The sequence below is a fragment of the Protomyctophum parallelum genome (genome assembly GCF_964188405.1).
Source record: "Protomyctophum parallelum genome assembly, chromosome: 21".
Lineage (NCBI taxonomy): Eukaryota > Metazoa > Chordata > Actinopteri > Myctophiformes > Myctophidae > Protomyctophum > Protomyctophum parallelum.
Genome location: NC_139713.1, coordinates 1,887,560 through 1,909,883, shown reverse-complemented (window position 1 = coordinate 1,909,883; position 22,324 = coordinate 1,887,560). Strand labels below are relative to the sequence as shown.

Below are 22,324 nucleotides of genomic sequence, written 5' to 3'. Positions count from 1 at the left end.
CCCATTTTGGTGTTTTAGCCCATTCTGAACGGGAACCCCTTTTGGTGTCTTAACCCATTCTGAACGGGAACCCCTTTTGGTGTTTTAGCCCATTCTGAACGGGAACCCCTTTTGGTGTTTTAACCCATTCTGAACGGGAACCCCTTTTGGTGTCTTAACCCATTCTGAACGGGAACCCCTTTTGGTGTTTTAACCCATTCTGAACGGAACCCCTTTTGGTGTTTTAACCCATTCTGAACGGGAACCCCTTTTGGTGTTTTAACCCATTCTGAACGGAACCCCTTTGGGTGTTTTAGCCCATTCTGAACGGGAACCCCTTTGGGTGTTTTAACCCATTCTGAACGGGAACCCCTTTTGGTGTTTTAACCCATTCTGAACGGGAACCCCTTTGGTGTTTTAACCCATTCTGAACGGGAACCCCTTTGGTGTTTTAACCCATTCTGAACGGGAACCCCTTTTGGTGTCTTAACCCATTCTGAACGGGAACCCCTTTTGGTGTTTTAACCCATTCTGAACGGGAACCCCTTTTGGTGTCTTAACCCATTCTGAACGGGAACCCCTTTTGGTGTCTTAACCCATTCTGAACGGGAACCCCTTTGGTGTTTTAACCCATTCTGAACGGGAACCCCTTTGGTGTTTTAACCCATTCTGAACGGGAACCCCTTTGGTGTTTTAGCCCATTCTGAACGGGAACCCCTTTTGGTGTTTTAACCCATTCTGAACGGGAACCCCTTTTGGTGTTTTAACCCATTCTGAACGGGAACCCCTTTTGGTGTTTTAACCCATTCTGAACGGGAACCCCTTTTGGTGTCTTAACCCATTCTGAACGGGAACCCCTTTGGTGTTTTAACCCATTCTGAACGGGAACCCCTTTTGGTGTTTTAACCCATTCTGAACGGGAACCCCTTTTGGTGTCTTAACCCATTCTGAACGGGAACCCCTTTTGGTGTCTTAACCCATTCTGAACGGGAACCCCTTTGGGTGTTTTAACCCATTCTGAACGGGAACCCCTTTGGGTGTTTTAGCCCATTCTGAACGGGAACCCCTTTGGGTGTTTTAGCCCATTCTGAACGGGAACCCATTTTGGTGTTTTAGCCCATTCTGAACGGGAACCCATTTTGGTGTTTTAGCCCATTCTGAACGGGAACCCCTTTTGGTGTCTTAACCCATTCTGAACGGGAACCCCTTTTGGTGTTTTAGCCCATTCTGAACGGGAACCCATTTTGGTGTTTTAGCCCATTCTGAACGGGAACCCCTTTTGGTGTCTTAACCCATTCTGAACGGGAACCCCTTTTGGTGTTTTAGCCCATTCTGAACGGGAACCCCTTTTGGTGTTTTAGCCCATTCTGAACGGGAACCCCTTTGGGTGTTTTAACCCATTCTGAACGGGAACCCCTTTTGGTGTTTTAACCCATTCTGAACGGGAACCCCTTTTGGTGTTTTAACCCATTCTGAACGGGAACCCCTTTTGGTGTTTTAACCCATTCTGAACGGGAACCCCTTTGGGTGTTTTAACCCATTCTGAACGGGAACCCCTTTGCGTGTTTTAACCCATTCTGAACGGGAACCCCTTTGGGTGTTTTAACCCATTCTGAATGGGAACCCCTTTTGGTGTTTTAACCCATTCTGAACGGGAACCCCTTTGGGTGTTTTAACCCATTCTGAACGGGAACCCCTTTTGGTGTTTTAACCCATTCTGAACGGAACCCCTTTGGGTGTTTTAACCCATTCTGAACGGGAACCCCTTTGGGTGTTTTAACCCATTCTGAACGGGAACCCCTTTGGTGTTTTAACCCATTCTGAACGGGAACCCCTTTGGTGTTTTAACCCATTCTGAACGGGAACCCCTTTGGTGTTTTAACCCATTCTGAACGGGAACCCCTTTGGTGTTTTAACCCATTCTGAACGGGAACCCCTTTGGTGTTTTAACCCATTCTGAATGGAACCCCTTTTGGTGTTTTAACCCATTCTGAACGGGAACCCCTTTTGGTGTCTTAACCCATTCTGAACGGGAACCCCTTTTGGTGTTTTAACCCATTCTGAACGGGAACCCCTTTTGGTGTCTTAACCCATTCTGAACGGGAACCCCTTTTGGTGTCTTAACCCATTCTGAACGGAACCCCTTTTGGTGTCTTAACCCATTCTGAACGGGAACCCCTTTGGTGTTTTAACCCATTCTGAACGGGAACCCCTTTGGGTGTTTTAACCCATTCTGAACGGGAACCCCTTTGGTTGTTTTAACCCATTCTGAACGGGAACCCCTTTTGGTGTCTTAACCCATTCTGAACGGGAACCCCTTTTGGTGTCTTAACCCATTCTGAACGGGAACCCCTTTGGTGTTTTAACCCATTCTGAACGGAACCCCTTTTGGTGTCTTAACCCATTCTGAACGGGAACCCCTTTTGGTGTTTTAACCCATTCTGAACGGAACCCCTTTTGGTGTCTTAACCCATTCTGAACGGGAACCCCTTTGGGTGTTTTAACCCATTCTGAACGGGAACCCCTTTGGGTGTTTTAACCCATTCTGAACGGGAACCCCTTTGGTGTTTTAACCCATTCTGAACGGGAACCCCTTTGGGTGTTTTAAACATTTGTTTTATACTTTTAAAGTCCATAGACTTGGTTGGGCAAAATAATTCTGTTTCCCATTGGTCAGCGGGGTGTTTTTGGGTCTGTTTCCCATTGGTCAACATGGGCGTCCTCTGTGTGTCTCTGGTCAGGATCAACCATTCCAACAACGCCATCGTGAAGCCCCCAGAGCTCACCCCCCAGGCCGCCGCCAAGGAGCTGGAGACGGTGATGAAGAGGGTGAAGGAGTACACCTCCACCATCGCCGCCGTGCTGGAGCCGGCCGACGTGAAGAAGCCTTCCTCCAGCCACTCCAGGAGGTCCCGGCGCTCCCGCTCGCGCTCCCGCTCCCGCTCTCGCTCCAGACACAGGAGGAGGTCGCGCTCGAAGCACAGGTGTGTGTGTGTGTGTGTGTGTGTGTGTGTGTGTGTGTGTGTGTGTGTGTGTGTGTGTGTGTGTGTGTGTGTGTGTGTGTGTGTGTGTGTGTGTGTGTGTGTGTGTGTGTGTGTGTGTGTGTGTGTGTGTGTGTGTGTGTGTGTGTGTGTGTGTGTGTGTGTGTGTGTGTGTGTCAGTCAAATGTTGATGTATTCATAGTCTTTTTGTCATCTGAAATGTTTTTAGTTTGAGTCTAGTTTTAGGTGCTAGTATTTACACGAGGATGGTGTTCATATAAAACGTCAAAATAAAGTATCGTTTGCTGCTGTCATTTAGACGAGAACCGTGTTCACAGGAGGTGAAAACGCAACGAAGTGAAACCGCCTCCCAGAGTGAAAATCTTTGAGAACGCCGTTTCCTATGGTCTCCATATAAACAGGCAAAACGGTGAATCCGCAAAACTTATGACATCATGGCTCATGTTGGCTCACAGCGCATATGTTTATTACATTGATGCAGAGCAATATCATTGTGATATAATGGAGTTCCTGAACAAGCCTCCCTCCTCGCCTACAAAGTGATGCTCATCAGCGACGGTGAATGTAAAACCATGATGTAAATAAAAAGCCTTGTGATAGACGGCAGCCGCGCTTATGTAGTCTAATGTATTTTCTAAAACGGGTAGTCCCAATACTTCATTCTGATTGGCTGGTTACCGTCACGTGACCGGTGTAAATTTCACCGATAACCCACTGCTTCAATCACTTTGTATCAAACTGCAGCCTTGTAGCTGAACTGGGGAAGGGGAGCGCTTGATTGCTTTACAAACGCATGCCGTGCGAGCGTCTAAGCACCGCCCGGCTCATATGACTGTAATTGTGTGGTTCCAGGCAGCCCCGTAAATACATCAAGCGCTATTCTCCCGTCACATAGGCTACTTGCGGAGCAAAACAAGGAAGTGTTTTGGCTCTGGGTCGCTCGCTCTGGTGGCACAAAGCGTAGATACTTTTGTGAATTTAATAGTTTTAATATTGCTATATGTTTGTAACCGTTTTAGAAAAGCAATAAGCCACTCGAGGCCCCAGCTTACCGGGTATTTTACACTGGCTGGGAGGTAGAAGACCCTCCGCTTCGCATCGGGTCTTCGTACGCTCCCAGGCAGTGTAAAATACCCGGTAACCTGAGACCTCTCGTGGCTTATTGCTTAAATAACATATATAACCATCCCGTGGCGCGGCACTGTTTTTTTGGCTAATCTAAGCCGATCTCTTGAAAATAAGAGTACCCTCTAGAGTATTTAAAAAAAGTTATTTGCACATTAAAACTACAAATTGACACATGGTGAGAAATGGGTTACAAAATCGTGGGATAAAAAAAATATATATAAAAAAACCCCCTACAAATTAAGCATTTAAATGATGCTATAAGATATGTTTCTGTGTTATTTAATTACTTATTTTTACACACAAACATAATGTGTGTCTTTACAATAACTAATGTAATAATATAATACTAATAATGTAATGTAATAATTATTTAATTAGCGACACTTTCATTCTGAAAGAAACCGAATGTCTTAAATTTGATACCTCTCAAACGGGAAGTTCTAGATTTGCCAAAAAGACGGAGCAGTGTTGCGCAGGCTTGCGTGAAGGGCTTCTCCTTCTTGTACGTGGGTGACTGGTCTATTTGGCAGCCCGTTATCGCCACCTAGCGACAGTATAGCATAATGGCACATTATAGCATAACGTGTGCGTTCTCGTGTAAAGGGTAAAAAAGAATGAGAACGCAACGGGACTTTGCCGTTTTATCTGGAGACGGTCCTCATTTAAATAGCACCTTAGTCGCCAGTTTATTTCGTCAACTACAATGTATTTTGGGTTGGGCTGGATGGCGTCATGGTGGCCTTGTATGTTCACTTGGTTGTGCTCTGAAAATAGCCGATCTACAAGCTCACAATGCGACGCATTGTGAGCTTGTAGATCGGCTATTTTCAGAGTGCAACAACCGAGCCAACCCAAACATCAAATGTATTTCTATAGACAAAAGGTATCCTTCCTCCAAGTAGCACTGCTTGTCAAAATGTGAATTGCAAACTTGAAAAGAAAAGAATCCAAGGTACTCCGTCTTTGGTGAATAATTAACCCATTCTGACCTGAGATCAGATTCATACGAGGTTTCCACTGGACACACACTGGTCTGATTAAATAGTTTATTTGATGATGAGCTTAAGGCAAATAAATACCAGGACCTACGCGTTTCGACCAAAAGGTCTTTGTCTGGGTCTATCAAATTATTTCTACTAGATCTCTTCTCCACTAGTCCCTCCAGAGCAGGGTTGGTGCAACTTTGACGATGGAGAGGGCCACTATATTTCCACACTCACTCCCTAGGGCCATATATTACTGTCGTAGCAAAAATAGCCGATCTACATATATATATATTCGAATTGGAATCCTGAATATTTAAAATTTTATGTCATTTCAAATGCCTTTAATTATACGCGTGTTGAGCATTGAGCTACTAATTTAGACTGAAGTAATAACAGCAGGTCATTTTTGCATGTTGTGGAATTGTAAACAGCATTCTGATATTAACCTGAGGGCCACATTAAGTGAAGCCGGGGGCCGCATGTGGCCCCCGGGCCGCCAGTTGCCCACCCCTGATCCAGAACATTTTAATCTAGTTGTTATGTTGTTGATATAAAAACGTCCCTTCCTTCCCTCTCAGGAGCAAACCGGCCCCAAGGCCCAGCCAGAGGGTGGCGGACGCCCGCGGCGCCCGCGGTGGCCACAGGAGGCGCTCTCGGTCCAGAGACAAGAAACGCAGCCGCAGTCGCTCTAGGTACAGTATGACAGGAATGTACCTACAGTAATGTGATTATTATTATTATTATTATTATTATATATGACAGGAATGTACCTACAGTATGTGATATTTATTATTATTATTATATATGACAGGAATGTACCTACAGTAATGTGATATTTACTTGTGCAAGCAGAGCGCGCAAGTAATAGTTTCGCCCGGTCCGTATGCACCGTCCCAGCCAACCCGCCACTTTTGATGCGTATGCAAATAAAACAGCAAATTGTGCCTGATCTGCTGCGACCAGATTACATACATGACCATATGTCTTACGTCATCATTGAGAGCTAGTCATACATATACTATATATTAGGGCCGGGACTAATTGCGATTAATTACGATTAATTAACTACAGAAAAATCTATGCATTAAAAAAAATTACGCATTTTAATCGTACTATTTTTTTCACCGCGGAACGTTGTCACTGGGCAGTTTTCAGACGGACCTGTGCACCAAGTGTCCGTGTCCTCTTCAGACAATAACACCACCAGAAACCGCAGACGGTTCACCAGACTGGGTGAAGCCGCTGAGATCACTTTGCTTGTCCCCGTGGATTAGAAATAGGATTTAAAAGGCTATCCGATGGTAGCGTGGATTACAGCACAGTTGTGTGCAATTATTCAATAAAGAATGATTACCCCTATTACTACAAAAAAAATGTATTGCTTAAACTTATGTATTCACTATTCATTGATTCACTAGTATACCAAAATCCATTTGAAAAAATTGCTTTCTCACTGTTCTCGGGTCAAATAATGATATGCGATTAATCTAGATTAATTAATCGCAAAGCCTCTGATTAATTCGATTAATTTTTTTAATCGAGTCCCAGCTCTACTATATATATGTAATTTGTAAAATAGAATAGCAAATTGTGCCTGATCTGCTGGGACCAGAGTAGGTGGTGTGTATATGTATGACTAGCTCTCAATGATGACGTCAGAAATATGTGGATTAAAGGACCCAATGCCAGAGTGTAATTGGTTTTCGATGGTGACGTAATGACGATATGTTTTAGTGTTGGGAGGATTAAAGGTAATGCTCCTGTGTATACATGTATGTAATCTGTAATAATGACGATATGTTTTAGTGTTGGGAGGATTAAAGGTAATGCTCCTGTGTATACATGATGTATGTAATCTGGCACCACTGCCGTATCGGGCACAGTTTGCTGGGACGGTGCATACACATCAAAATTGACAGTTTATAACGGTCGAAAGTACTTGCGTGCTCTGCTTGCGCACTAGTTGGCCATTTATGGCCTACTAGTGTGCAACAAGCAAGTATGCACTCGACAGAGTGCAGTTCTAGTTATTATTATTATATATGACAGTAATGTACCGACGGTACAAGCTGCGAATACTTTGGCGTTATGCTCCAAAGGTAATGAGACAGTCCAGGCAGCCTACAGTAAGTACAGTAAAGGTAATGAGACAGTCCAGACAGCCTACAGTAAGTACAGTAAAGGTAATGAGACAGTCCAGACAGCCTACAGTAAGTACAGTAAAGGTAATGAGACAGTCCAGACAGCCTACAGTAAGTACAGTAAAGGTAATGAGACAGTCCAGACAGCCTACAGTAAGTACAGTAAATGTAATGAGACAGTCCAGGCAGCCTACAGTAAGTACAGTAAAGGTAATGAGACAGTCCAGACAGCCTACAGTAAGTACAGTAAAGGTAATGAGACAGTCCAGACAGCCTACAGTAAGTACAGTAAAGGTAATGAGACAGTCCAGGCAGCCTACAGTAAGTACAGTAAAGGTAATGAGACAGTCCAGACAGCCTACAGTAAGTACAGTAAAGGTAATGAGACAGTCCAGACAGCCTACAGTAAGTACAGTAAAGGTAATGAGACAGTCCAGGCAGCCTACAGTAAGTACAGTAAAGGTAATGAGACAGTCCAGGCAGCCTACAGTAAGTACAGTAAAGGTAATGAGACAGTCCAGACAGCCTACAGTAAGTACAGTAAAGGTAATGAGACAGTCCAGGCAGCCTACAGTTAGTACAGTAAAGGTAATGAGACAGTCCAGACAGCCTACAGTAAGTACAGTAAAGGTAATGAGACAGTCCAGACAGCCTACAGTAAGTACAGTAAAGGTAATGAGACAGTCCAGACAGCCTACAGTTAGTACAGTAAAGGTAATGAGACAGTCCAGACAGCCTACAGTTAGTACAGTAAACGTAATGAGACAGTCCAGACAGCCTACAGTTAGTACAGTAAAGGTAATGAGACAGTCCAGACAGCCTACAGTAAGTACAGTAAAGGTAATGAGACAGTCCAGACAGCCTACAGTAAGTACAGTAAAGGTAATGAGACAGTCCAGGCAGCCTACAGTAAGTACAGTAAAGGTAATGAGACAGTCCAGACAGCCTACAGTTAGTACAGTAAAGGTAATGAGACAGTCCAGACAGCCTACAGTTAGTACAGTAAAGGTAATGAGACAGTCCAGACAGCCTACAGTTAGTACAGTAAAGGTAATGAGACAGTCCAGACAGCCTACAGTAAGTACAGTAAGGAGGAAGTGTTGAAAACAAAATGAACCAATTTTTTCAGAGTTCACAACAAGAGGAAGAGCAGAGAACGCTCCAGGAGTCCTAGGAGGAAAGCCAAGTCTCCTTCACCACCAAGGTGAGCACGCACACACACACACGCACACACACACACACACACGCACACGCACACGCACACACACACCTCAACTAGGGATGCCAAACGACTCATATGTGGCCAATCGACGAATCGAGGCCTAAAATCGACGTGTCGAACGACTTTTTTCCTATTTTTTTTTTATTATTTTTTTGCTGCGCAGCAGTTGACAGCGCAACTAACGATGCATTCCTTTGAAGCGCCACAACTTCAGCTGTACCCATAGTATTTAGAATGTGCATCAAATCAATCAATCAATACAAATTAAACTTCATTTTGTAACCAATAAACATGTGTTTATTAAACACGGAACAGTAATCCGTAGGCTGCATCAGCCTATATAAGAAAGCCGACGTTTGACAAAATTAGAATAATGTCAGACTCCCGGTGCCAATTAACAGTCAGTAAACATGGCAAATCAAACATAATGTAGCTATATGGCCTGGAACATTTATTACAAAACAAACGAAAAGTAATACACTTGCAGCTGTTCCAAAATAAATGGACACATAGCGCCCTAAAATAGGCCTATTATAGGCTTAAAATAAAATAAGAGGCATGTGCGTGGCACATATACTTCGTAGCAGCAAAACATTAAAATTTTAAATCCAAAACATTCTTCTAGGCCTAACAGTTAAACAACAGTAAGTAACAATTAACAGTGAAAATCTGTGCAATTAAACACGAACTCTGTGCAATTATCGTTTCCAACTTTCCATCACGCCACATTGCAGACCAAATCAATTGGAAATCATTAGCCCTACATACCGGACATAAAACAAATAGCCTTCAAAATATAAAATAGACCAATAGGTAGACTACTATAAGCTACACATACACAACACTGCACAACACTGTGCAGTACAACTTATTAATCTTTTCTTTTTTAATGAAATGATTCATCCCCAAGGCCGCGCTGCGAGACCAACACTCACTACATATAATGTACGCTATACAGTATATGGCCTGGAGATTAACAAATAGCAGCTCAACATTTTAGAGTAGACTAGCTTAAACCACTGACTTGTTCTTGTTCAAAAACACAAGCATGTCCACGTGCTCAGGGGTAAGGCGAGTGCGAAGCCTATTTAATATCAATCCCGCAGCAGAGAAAACTCTTTCTGCCGGCACAGATGTTGCGGGAACGCACAGGTAACCTCTTGCTAAACGTGACAGTTTCTTGTACCTATTCTCGTGTAGTTCCCACCACAGACCTGGGTCTTGTGCGGGAGAGATGGCGTCTTCCCCCAGGTAACGCTCCATTTCGACCTGAACAGACAAAGCGGCATCCGCGGCGAAATAATCTTCCCCGAAGAAGTCAATCATTGCGTCCACATGTTTAGCTCTTTTTTCGGTGGGTGCAGCAGCGACCGACTCCGCCACATCTTCGTCCTGCTCCCCCTCAACAGCTGGCCCAGCAGCATCCAAGTCCGGGAGCTTTGACAAGAGAGCATTGACAGTTTCATGAACAGCTGCTCTCATCTCCTCGGTGGTGAACTTCAGATGTTTGTGACGTGGATCCAAAAATGAACCGATCATAGCCGCTTTCTTAGACACCGAGTGGACCTTGTCTGGCAAGTCGAGATCCATGCGAGAGCGGAGAGACTCTGCCACCTTGGTTTTGAATTCCCGCACCTTCGCACCTTCATCAGCTTGCAGTTGCAGATCCCTGATTGATTAAATTATACTTTATTAATATTAATATTAACAGTTTGCAAATTGCAATGGCACAGAATGGATACGTAATAGGCCTATACAAAATAATGCTATTGATTTAGTATTTTAATTGCACCTTTCACATTTCACATTTTTACCTGGAGAGCAGAGTGGCTGTGATTGGATACACGGTTGAGATTGACACCTCCTTTTCCCCGCACACTGCTGTGGTGGCTATCTTTAGGGCACGTAGAACGGGCAACAACTCCTCGATAAGGTGCCAGTTTGCATCAGTAAGCTCCAGGGCGCGCGCATCGGAGAGTGAAGTGACGTCACGGTCCGACAGTACCGAGGACACGGCCCATCTCTGCTCCAGTAACCGCTCGAACATGTCATAGATGGAATTCCATCTAGTCTTGCAGTGTTGGATGAGACGGTGGTCATTTTCAACTATGTCCCTCGGCTGCTGCCTGGCCTTGAGCGCAGTCGTCGCCACGGTGCTGTGATTAAAATGGGATACGAGACGAGCTGCAGCCCCAACAGCACTAGAGACAGCTGCCAATTTGAAGCCGTCATTGATGGCCAATTGGAGTGTGTGTGCAAAGCACCGATGCGACTCCCAATCCAGGTAACGAGTGTGTGCCAACACAATATTAGTTGCGTTGTCATGGACACAGACATCAACTTTGTCGGCTATGCCCCAACTCTCAACTGCAGCCTTTAGGACGTTGGACATATTTTCTGCAGTATGTCTCTCTGGCATTGCTCGTGTCTGCAGGATAGCACTCTTCAACTCCCAGTCTTCAAAATAGTGAGCGGTAATTGTCACATAGGACTCTGTAGTCAAACCTGTCCATGCGTCAGTGGTAAGAGAGACGTTTGTGGCTTTGGTCAAAATCTCACGGAGTGAGGCGGCCACCTGATGATAGGATCCCTCCAATCGGGTTGTCATTGTTGAGCGACAGGGCACGGTATATTCTGGTTCTGCGAATGCCATCAGGGCACGGAAGCCTTTACCCTCGACAAAGCTAACTGGCAAGGTATCTTCAGCTATCGTCTTTGCTGTCAACTGTGTGAGCCTTTCAGCCCGCTGAGGGTCACAGTGGCGAGGCTGCACTGTAAAGTTGTCCATGTGGCTTTGGGCTTTCTTTGGCTGTGGATGTTTGCTGAGCATGTGAGTTGACATCACCGATGTAGATGAGTGATATGCATATTTTTTGCCGCACAGTTTGCATTGTACACGTTTGTTGTCATCAATCTTCACAAAAAAGTCCCACACAACACTCCTACCTGCAGATGCCATATTTCACGCTGCGCGGTATTTATTTACTTTGCTGTGGGCAAGCAGGAAGTAAACGCAGATGCGCAGTGCGCACACGAGAGGACTGAGAAGACATGCACTAGAGCAGCACAGACGCGCGCAGCACAGACATGTTCAGACACACACACCCATAGCCTGTAGGCCTACAGTTCCCGCTCCCATTTTGAAAACGGTTACTTTATAACGTTTTTGAAAAAGCCATTACAAAATAATAATTAATAAATAAATAAAAAAGACGATTTTTCGACTCGTCCATTTTGAGTCGCCGTGAGCACTAGTCGAAAATCGAGTCGATTTTCAACTTTTTTCAACATCCCTAACCTCAACCACGAAGGTGAGCGCACGCACACACACACACACACACACACCTCCTCAACCACGAAGGTGAGCGCACGCACACACACACATGCACACACACACACACGCACACACACACCTCCTCAACCACGAAGGTGAGCGAGCGCACATGCACACACACCTCCTCCACCACGCACGCACGCATGCACACAACACACACATCTATGTAAAGGTGTGTGAATGTAATGCACAGTCTATGTAAAGGTGTGTGAATGTACATGTATGTAAAGTGCCTTGGATAAAGGCGCCACATCTCTCAGCAGGACGCAGTGTGAGATACTTACTGTATGTTCTGGAGTGAAATGATCAATATTAAATGTCGTTAATAATCAGGGCTGCACACAACTTTTTTGGTCTAGTACTCAGAGGAGCACCTGGAGGAGTTTCTTGGTGCTCCTAAAATGCGGCGACCCGTCTCGCCGGATTGATAAAAGAGGGATGAATAACTTATAGCAAAACAATATTTATTGGATGAGTGGGGAGTCAATGGAGGGTATTGCAACTCTAGATTTAGCCCTAGAATGGCTCTTGTTGTAGATTCATCCCATTATTAAAAATATATAAATTTCCTAAAATCTAGGTCCATGTGTGGTCCAGCCCTATGGAATGCATATTATAATAAAAACAAGTTAACAACTTAATACTTCCTAAGGATAATATGAGCATCAAAGCAATATTTAGATTTTTTATTATTTTGTATTTAAATAACCAATCTACTAGCTCACAACGTGTTGCGACACGTTGTGAGCTAGTAGATCAGCTATTTTTTTAACATGCGACACATCGTACGGCGAATCATACATCAGGCTTCCCTAGTTCCCTTTTGTTTTTAGCTGAGGCGACGTACGTAGTCAGACAGTCAGACACACATGGCTCCTCGGTGCAAAAATAAACAGTGTACACTACCCGACTTTACCATAATAAGGGACAGTATGTCGAGACACTGTGTTCATGTTGGGCAGCAGCAGTGCCAGTCCGCAATGCTTTAAACTCTTCCCACTCCACTATGTCGGAACTAAAACCTTAGTACCCGTAAAAAGTCGGTGGCCGGTGCCTAGGCTGTGAGAGACGCTAATATGGTTTCTGCCTCGGATTCGGGTTCTGAGACGGCATCGCACACGAGCAACCATGCTGCTCCAGCAGCCGGAAAACAAACACAAGCACAGCGGCAAATGGGAAGAGTGCAAAGCATCCAAAGCATGCCCTTTTACACCGGGGACTACAGTAGTTTGCCATCTGAAACGGAGAAGACTAAACTATTTGTGTCAGGTTTTCCTGTCAACCGCCCTCCGCCTCCTCCCAGGCTCCCAGCAGAAAGCAGCGTGGAATCCTCCCCCTTTTGAGTAAGAGGACGCGCTGTGATTGGCCAGTAGCCACTTTGAGTGGCAGTCGGTGGAAAATGCTCTCGCCACAGAATTTACTAGTATTCTGGCCATAATAATCATTCTAGGCGGCCCCGGCTGTTGGTACACAGAAGCGCTTCCCGGCGCTTGATTGACAGCGCATTTTGAATTTTGACGACGCATGCGCGGTGGCGCACCACTTATGTGCAGCCCTGTTAATAATAATTAATATTCCGTGTTTTCTTCTCCAGGGCCACCAAAGAGAAGCGAAGGGAACGCAGCAGGGACAGAAAGGAACGCTCCACGTCCAGGAAAAAGAGCCGCCGAGATGAGAAGGTCAACCGCAAGACTAAAGGGTCCATACCCGCCAAGGTACGGAGAACACATCTTAACCCATTTAGACTAAACCCACCAAGGTACAATAAACACTCTATATTAACCCATTCTGACCTGAGATCAGATTCTAAAAATGTCTTCTACATCCTGACAGTTTTCATTCTGTCCTGAGATCAGATTCTAAAAATGTTCTTCTACATCCTGACAGTTTTCCATTCTGTCCTGAGATCAGATTAAAAAAATGTCTTCTACATCCTGACAGTTTTCCATTCTGACCTGAGATCAGATTCTAAAAATGTCTTCTATTTCAGTCGCTCTTCGATTTTTCAAAAATAGCAGACCTACGAGCTTGTAGATCTGCTATTTTTAAATAGCTAAAGCACGACATGACACCTCCTCATGATGACATCATGGCTCCTCCAGTGCTCAGCGTTCCGTTGTTGTTGTTCGTTGTCCTCCAGTGTTCAGCGTTCCGTTGTGGTGTTGTTCGTTGTCCTCCAGTGTTCAGCGTTCCGTTGTGGTGTTGTTCGTTGTCCTCCAGTGTTCAGCGTTCCGTTGTGGTGTTGTTCGTTGTCCTCCAGTGTTCAGCGTTCCGTTGTGTTGTTGTTCGTTGTCCTCCAGTGTTCAGCGTTCCGTTGTGGTGTTGTTCGTTGTCCTCCAGTGTTCAGCGTTCCGTTGTGGTGTTGTTCGTTGTCCTCCAGTGTTCAGCGTTCCGTTGTGTTGTTGTTCGTTGTCCTCCAGTGTTCAGCGTTCCGTTGTGTTGTTGTTCGTTGTCCTCCAGTGTTCAGCGTTCCGTTGTGTTGTTGTTCGTTGTCCTCCAGTGCTCAGCGTTCCGTTGTGTTGTTGTTCGTTGTCCTCCAGTGCTCAGCGTTCCGTTGTGTTGTTGTTCGTTGTCCTCCAGTGTTCAGCGTTCCGTTGTGTTGTTGTTCGTTGTCCTCCAGTGTTCAGCGTTCCGTTGTGTTGTTGTTCGTTGTCCTCCAGTGTTCAGCGTTCCGTTGTGTTGTTGTTCGTTGTCCTCCAGTGTTCAGCGTTCCGTTGTGTTGTTGTTCGTTGTCCTCCAGTGCTCAGCGTTCCGTTGTGTTGTTGTTCGTTGTCCTCCAGTGTTCAGCGTTCCGTTCCGTTGTTGTTCGTTGTCCTCCAGTGTTCAGCGTTCCGTTGTGTTGTTGTTCGTTGTCCTCCAGTGTTCAGCGTTCCGTTGTGTTGTTGTTCGTTGTCCTCCAGTGTTCAGCGTTCCGTTGTGTTGTTGTTCGTTGTCCTCCAGTGTTCAGTGTTCCGTTGTGTTGTTGTTCGTTGTCCTCCAGTGTTCAGCGTTCCGTTGTGGTGTTGTTCGTTGTCCTCCAGTGTTCAGCGTTCCATTGTGTTGTTGTTCGTTGTCCTCCAGTGTTCAGCGTTCCGTTGTGTTGTTGTTCGTTGTCCTCCAGTGTTCAGCGTTCCGTTGTGTTGTTGTTCGTTGTCCTCCAGTGCTCAGTGTTCCGTTGTGGTGTTGTTCGTTGTCCTCCAGTGTTCAGCGTTCCGTTGTGTTGTTGTTCGTTGTCCTCCAGTGTTCAGCGTTCCGTTGCGTTGTTGTTCGTTGTCCTCCAGTGTTCAGCGTTCCGTTGTGGTGTTGTTCGTTGTCCTCCAGTGTTCAGTGTTCCGTTGTGTTGTTGTTCGTTGTCCTCCAGTGTTCAGTGTTCCGTTGTGTTGTTGTTCGTTGTCCTCCAGTGTTCAGTGTTCCGTTGTGTTGTTGTTCGTTGTCCTCCAGTGTTCAGCGTTCCGTTGCGTTGTTGTTCGTTGTCCTCCAGTGTTCAGCGTTCCGTTGTGGTGTTGTTCGTTGTCCTCCAGTGTTCAGCGTTCCGTTGTGGTGTTGTTCGTTGTCCTCCAGTGTTCAGCGTTCCGTTGTGGTGTTGTTCGTTGTCCTCCAGTGTTCAGCGTTCCGTTGTGGTGTTGTTCGTTGTCCTCCAGTGTTCAGCGTTCCGTTGTGGTGTTGTTCGTTGTCCTCCAGTGTTCAGCGTTCCGTTGTGTTGTTCGTTGTCCTCCAGTGTTCAGCGTTCCGTTGTGGTGTTGTTCGTTGTCCTCCAGTGTTCAGCGTTCCGTTGTGTTGTTCGTTGTCCTCCAGTGTTCAGTGTTCCGTTGCGTTGTTGTTCGTTGTCCTCCAGTGTTCAGCGTTCCGTTGTGTTGTTGTTCGTTGTCCTCCAGTGTTCAGCGTTCCGTTGTGTTGTTCGTTGTCCTCCAGTGTTCAGCGTTCCGTTGTGGTGTTGTTCGTTGTCCTCCAGTGTTCAGCGTTCCGTTGTGGTGTTGTTCGTTGTCCTCCAGTGCTCAGCGTTCCGTTGTGGTGTTGTTCGTTGTCCTCCAGTGTTCAGCGTTCCGTTGTGGTGTTGTTCGTTGTCCTCCAGTGTTCAGCGTTCCGTTGTGTTGTTGTTCGTTGTCCTCCAGGTGGAACGGCACTACGAGAGCGACCGCGAAGACTCGGCCACGCCCAGCGACGACGTGACATCATCGCCGTGCGCCCAGCACAACGGCAGGTACGTGACATCATCGGTGGCGCGCCATGAGCTCGTAGATTGAATTAAGCAATAAGCCACCAGAGGTCTCAGGTTACCGGGTATTTCACACTGGCTGGGGGGGCGTAGGCAGACCCCACGCGCAGCCGAGGGTCTTCTACCTCCCAGCCAGTGTAAAATAGATAGCACTTACCCTATACCCCCTTAGATAGCATTTCTGTAGACTTAGATAGCATTTGATACAGACTTATAGCATGTTATGTAGACAGCACTATAATTGCATTGTATGTAGTCATAGCACGTCATTATACATATGCATAGCATAGTAGTATATATGTATAGTTTATATGTATAGTTTCATTATATAGATATTCCACTGTTACGTTCTTAGCTTACGCATGTTTCATGATAAATGTTTTTATGTGATGTATTCCCATGCTTTTGTTCTTGCTTAAGAGCGTCTGCTAAATGCCTAAATTGTAAATTGCCTCCAGTGGCTTATTGCTTTTCTAAAACGGTTACAAACAAATAGCAATATTAACCTAATAAAACTATTAAATTCACAAAAGTAGCTACGCTTTGCGCCACCAGAGCGAGCCACATGCACTTCCTTGTTGTGGGAGAATAGCGCTTGATGTCTTTACGGGGCTGCCTGGAACCACACGTTCACAGTCATATGAGCCGGGCGGTGCTTAGACGCCCCACACGTTATTGGGTTTGTAAAGGAATCAAGCGCTCCCCTTCCCCAGTTCAGCTACAAGGCTGCAGGATGATTCAACGTGATTGAAGGGGGTGGAATTTAATTTACACCGGTCACGTGACGGTATAGCCAGCCAATCAGAATGAAGTATTGGGACTATACCCGTTTTAGAAAGTGATATTATCCCATTCTGAACGGGAACCCATTTTGGTGTTATAGCATCATGTTATGCTTTAGCTATTGAAAAATAGCAAGATCTACAAGCTCATATCGCGCCACCGAGTGGCGCGCTATGAGCTTGTAGGTCTGCTATTTTTGAAAAATCGAAGAACGACTGACATTTTATTTTTAAAATCTGATCTCAGGTCAGAATGGGTTATAATCAGACCAGTGTGTGTCCCAGTGGAAACCTCGATTGAATCTGATCTCAGGTCAGAACGGGTTATTAATTATATTCCTATATTCCTTCCTCAGGTACAAGACACTCACAGAAGAGGACGAAGAGGCTCTGCGTACCCAAAAAAACAAGTAAAAAAAAAAAAGTGTTAAATTAGCTCTGTTTTCCCTACCGTTATTTACACACACACACACACACACACACACACACACACACACACACACACACACACACACACACACACACACACACACACACACACACACGTTCACTTCTACCTGGGCCTTAGTAAGACAAATCTTTAACCCATTCTGACCTGAGATCAGATTCATACGAGGTTTCCACTGGGACACACACTGGTTCTGATTAACCCATTCTGACCTGAGATCAGATTCATACGAGGTTTCCACTGGGACACACACTGGTTCTGATTAACCCATTCTGACCTGAGATCAGATCCAAAAAAATGTCAGTCGTTCTTCGATTAAAAAAAATAAATAGCAGACCTACAAGCTCATAGCGCGCCACTCGGTGGCGCGCTATGAGCTTGTAGATCTGCTATTTTTCAATAGCTAAAGCATAACATGATGCCGACACCAAAATGGGTTCACCGTTCAGAATGGGTTTTAACGAGTGACTTCTTTACAAACGAAACATGAACAAAGACGCAGAAAAAGTGGTGGCACATATTATGATATGATTTGTCAATTAATGAATATGAGGTTATTATTATTATTATTCTTAATAATGACATGTACGTCTCGGGGAGGAAGCCTTGTAATTATCAGGGAATTATTTAATATTCCGCTGTGTGTTTCGTCGCCATGGCTGTGAACCTATTTCATTAAAAAAAGAAAAATGTCATTAATGAGCAGCTTATTATATAAGAGGATGGATGTCTTGAATTATTATATATATATATATTTTTTGTTATAATTTGAATATGGAAAATGTGTATGTTTTTGTGGTGGTAATATAATTTGTTTGGGGGGGGGGGTGGCATTATCTTAAGCCATTTTACACCTGAGAAAAGATTCTTCAGAAAAAACCTCATGTTTCTGTCAGTGGTTCACAAGGTTTTCATGTCTAGGACCCCCCCCCCCCCCCCCCCAAAAAAAAATGATCTGTAATTGGCCGCCGACCCCCCCCATCTGAAAATATGTAGTTCCAGTTTTCACCGGGATCTCACAAGGCAGCAGTAAACGATTTCACACGGCCGTTAGTTGGACTGGGAGAGACTTGATCGCCCTTAACCCGTTCTGACCTGAGATCAGATTCTAAACATGTCTTCTACATCCTGACAGTTTTTCCATTCTGACCTGAGATCAGATTCTAAACATGTTCTTCTACATCCCGACAGTTTTCTGAAAAAGCTATGTTTCTATGTCAGTCGTTCTTCGGTTTTTCAAAAATAGCAGACCTACAAGCTCGTAGGTTGCGCAAGATATAGTCCTATGGATACATCAAAATTTGCTTCACACACACGCACACACACACACACACACACACGCACACACACACACACACACACACACGCACAGTATTTATACAGGGGGTATAAAGAAAGATAATATGTTCAAATTCGGTTGGTCAATAAATGTGTTGATATTTAAAAACGGCTTATGGATCATTGGAGGAACCCACACATGAGGTGGTCTTAAAGGACCACTTCACCACTTTTCAACCTATCTTCATATAATAGGTCCTCACTAAAAATCATAAGAAAATGGCACAATTTTTTCCTACTCAGTCTGTGTCTCATAGGAGGGCTGTGGGCAGTTCAGAAACCGTCTTCCAGTGACATCATCGATGGGGAATACAAGCTAATAAAAACCGCAGGCTTTCTAGTCCTGAAAAGTTGCAATGCGAAAATGGAAGCCATCGTTCTCACCATAATGAAAATCTAAACATTTTTGTAAAAAAATCTTGTTTAAAAATAAATCTGCCTAATGATGATGTCACTGGAAGACGGTTTCTAAACTGCCCACAGCCCTCCTATGAGACACAGACTGAGTAGAAAGAGATCGTGCCATTTTATCATGATTATTAGTGAGGACCTATTAATTATATGAAGATGGGTTGAAAAGTGGTGAAGTGGTCTTGCTTCGAAAACGAGGTTCACACAAATTGGTTCTAAAAATGTCAGTTTGGGATTATTATGTTTGTTTGTTTTTGTTTTGTCCTAAAAACCCTAAAATACAATAATTGACGGTTCGAGAGATGAGAGGACAACAACAACAACACAAACACAACAACAACAACAACACAATAAACACACGAAGCACGGGAGACGTCAAAGTGCCTAGACTACGATTGTACCACATCATGTGTGTGTATGTGAAGAATTATTACTATTATTATTATGAATATTAGTACATGAAGAATTATTATTATCCCATTCTGACCTGAGATCAGATTCATACGAGGTTTCCGCCGGACACACACTGGTCCTGATGAACCCATTCTGACCTGAGATCAGATTCTAAAAATGTCAGTCGCTCTTCGATTCTTCAAAAATAGCAGACCTACAAGCTCGTATCGCGCCACTCGGTGGCGCGATATGAGCTTGTAGATCTGCTATTTTTAAATAGCTAAAGCATAACATGATGCTGACACCAAAATGGGTGCCCGGTCAGAATGGGTTATTATAAAAATAAAAAAAAACGTCGCTTCTCGAAATGCGTTCTTTAAGCTCAGTGGTTCCCAAACGTTCCCAAATTGACACTAATTAGCCCTGCGGATTTGTACGGCTCTAGCAGTGATTCTCAACCTGTTTTAGTTCCCAAGGACCCCCAGTTTGACATGCATTAGTTCTACGGACCCCCAGTTTGACATGCATTAGTTCTACGGACCCCCAGTTTGACATGCATTAGTTCTACGGACCCCCCGTTTAATGGCATTTATATCTCTGGGACCCCCGATTTATATTGTAAAATCAATGTTTAATTTAACTCTTGAGAGCATTTACGGGTCCATTTGGTTCCATTTGTACACTCTCAGTCACAGACCCATAAGGGTCCATTCGGTTCCATTTGTACACTCTCTGAGTCACAGACCCATAAGGGTCCATTTGGTTCCATTTGTACACTCTCAGAGTTACAGACCCATAAGGGTCCATTTGGTTCCATTTGTACCCTCTCAGAGTTACAGACCCATAAGGGTCCATTTGGTTCCATTTGTACCCTCTCAGAGTCACAGACCCATAAGGGTCCATTTGGTTCCATTTGTACACTCTCAGAGTCACAGACCCATAAGGGTCCATTTGGTTCCATTTGTACACTCTCAGAGTTACAGACCCATAAGGGTCCATTTGGTTCCATTTGTACCCTCTCAGAGTTACAGACCCATAAGGGTCCATTTGGTTCCATTTGTACCCTCTCAGAGTCACAGACCCATAAGGGTCCATTTGGTTCCATTTGTACACTCTCAGAGTTACAGACCCATAAGGGTCCATTTGGTTCCATTTGTACCCTCTCAGAGTTACAGACCCATAAGGGTCCATTTGGTTCCATTTGTACACTCTCTGAGTCACAGACCCATAAGGGTCCATTTGGTTCCATTTGTACACTCTCAGAGTTACAGACCCATAAGGGTCCATTTGGTTCCATTTGTACCCTCTCAGAGTTACAGACCCATAAGGGTCCATTTGGTTCCATTTGTACCCTCTCAGAGTCACAGACCCATAAGGGTCCATTTGGTTCCATTTGTACACTCTCAGAGTCACAGACCCATAAGGGTCCATTTGGTTCCATTTGTACACTCAGAGCTACACACCCATAAGGGTCCATTTATACACCATCTGAGTTACAGACCCATAAGGGTCCATTTGGTTCCAAAATGATCATTTAGCTGGGGACCCCCTGGAACTGCCTCAAGGACCCCTGGGGTCCCCATGGGGGTCCCTTTGGGAACCACTGGTTTATCTAATGATGTGTTTATCTTCTCCTGTCAAAAGGCTTACTGAGTATTGTTGAGTTTATTGTCAGTAAAAGAACAGCCGGAAACAGACTGAATACTTAGTGAATGTTTTGTTAACCCATTCTGACCTGAGATCAGATTCATACGAGGTTTCCACTGGACACATACTGGTCTGATTAACCCATTCTGACCTGAGATCAGATTCATATGATGTTTCCACTGGACACACACACTGGTCTGATTAACCCATTCTGACCTGAGATCAGATTCTAAAAAATGTCAGTCGTTCTTCGATTTTTTTCAAAAATAGCAGACCTACAAGCTCGTATCGCGCCACTCTGTGGCGCGATATGAGCTTGTAGGTCTGCTATTTTTCAATAGCTAAAGCATAACATGATGCCAACACCAAAATGGGTTCCCGTTCAGAATGGGTTTAAAAAAAAAAAAATGCATGTTATATTTTGTCTTGCTGAAGTCTTTGGTGGAAACGAAAGTCCATAGTTGTGTGTTATGTGGCAAATATATACATATATGTATATATATATATATATGTGAGATAGATAAACAACCCTCTGGTATCTGTAATTTAAATCCCCCAAAAACAGTATTGTAGTTTTGTTAAAAGTTGGAATATATTTCAGTATCTCTAGTTTTGCTTACAGATTTTAGAATGAGCAGGTTATCGCTTCGTTCTCTCAGCCAAAATTCCATATTTTCTAAGGCCTTTTTTCGAGGTTGCGTATAATTGGATAAGCTATGAGTTTAACCCATTCTGACCTGAGATCAGATTCATACGAGGTTTCCACTGGACACACACTGGTCTGATGATTAACCCATTCTGACCTGAGATCAGATTCATACGAGGTTTCCACTGGACACACACTGGTCTGATGATTAACCCATTCTGACCTGAGATCAGATTCTAAAAAATGTCAGTCGTTCTTCAATTTCTTCAAAAATAGCAGACCTACAAGCTTGTAGCGCGCCACTCGGTGGCGCGCTATGAGCTTGTAGATCTGCTATTTTTCAATAGCTATAGCCACGACATGATGCTAACACCAAAATGGGTGCCCGTTCAGAATGGGTTAAAGGTGTCATACAGTAAAAAAAAACATAATGCAGTGTCTCGTAATGTTGTTTTTGGGTAAAAACAGCAAAAAGAAAAACAAACAAAAAAAAGCATTTTCAACCTCAAGTATAACTGTAATCTTTAATAAATAAATGTAAAGAATTTTATTTTTTATATCCATAATATACATGATATTGTAGAATTCTATGTTTGCTTCAGTGCTGGCGTTTTGCGATGGCTGACACTGTAGAAGGTTTTGTTAATAATAGTGATTATCGTTTTTGTTTTT

The 22,324-nt window shown here is 44.2% G+C and overlaps 1 protein-coding gene across 2 annotated transcripts in view; it reads left to right on the top strand.

Moving 5' to 3' along the window:
* srek1 (splicing regulatory glutamine/lysine-rich protein 1) overlaps positions 1–17,959 on the top strand; it is a 42,934-nt gene extending 24,975 nt beyond the window's left edge. The window contains exons 5-10 of one of the 2 annotated variants that reach the window (XM_083793881.1): positions 2,721–2,963; positions 5,674–5,787; positions 8,366–8,440; positions 13,387–13,507; positions 15,884–15,972; positions 17,126–17,959. In XM_083793881.1, the coding sequence (XP_083650007.1) occupies positions 2,721–2,963; positions 5,674–5,787; positions 8,366–8,440; positions 13,387–13,507; positions 15,884–15,972; positions 17,126–17,183 (700 nt within the window). In that variant the 3' untranslated portion in view covers positions 17,184–17,959. The remainder of the gene's footprint in view (positions 1–2,720; positions 2,964–5,673; positions 5,788–8,365; positions 8,441–13,386; positions 13,508–15,883; positions 15,973–17,125) is intronic. The other variant, XM_083793880.1, reaches the window with a different exon arrangement.
* Positions 17,960–22,324: the final 4,365 nt, after the last annotated feature.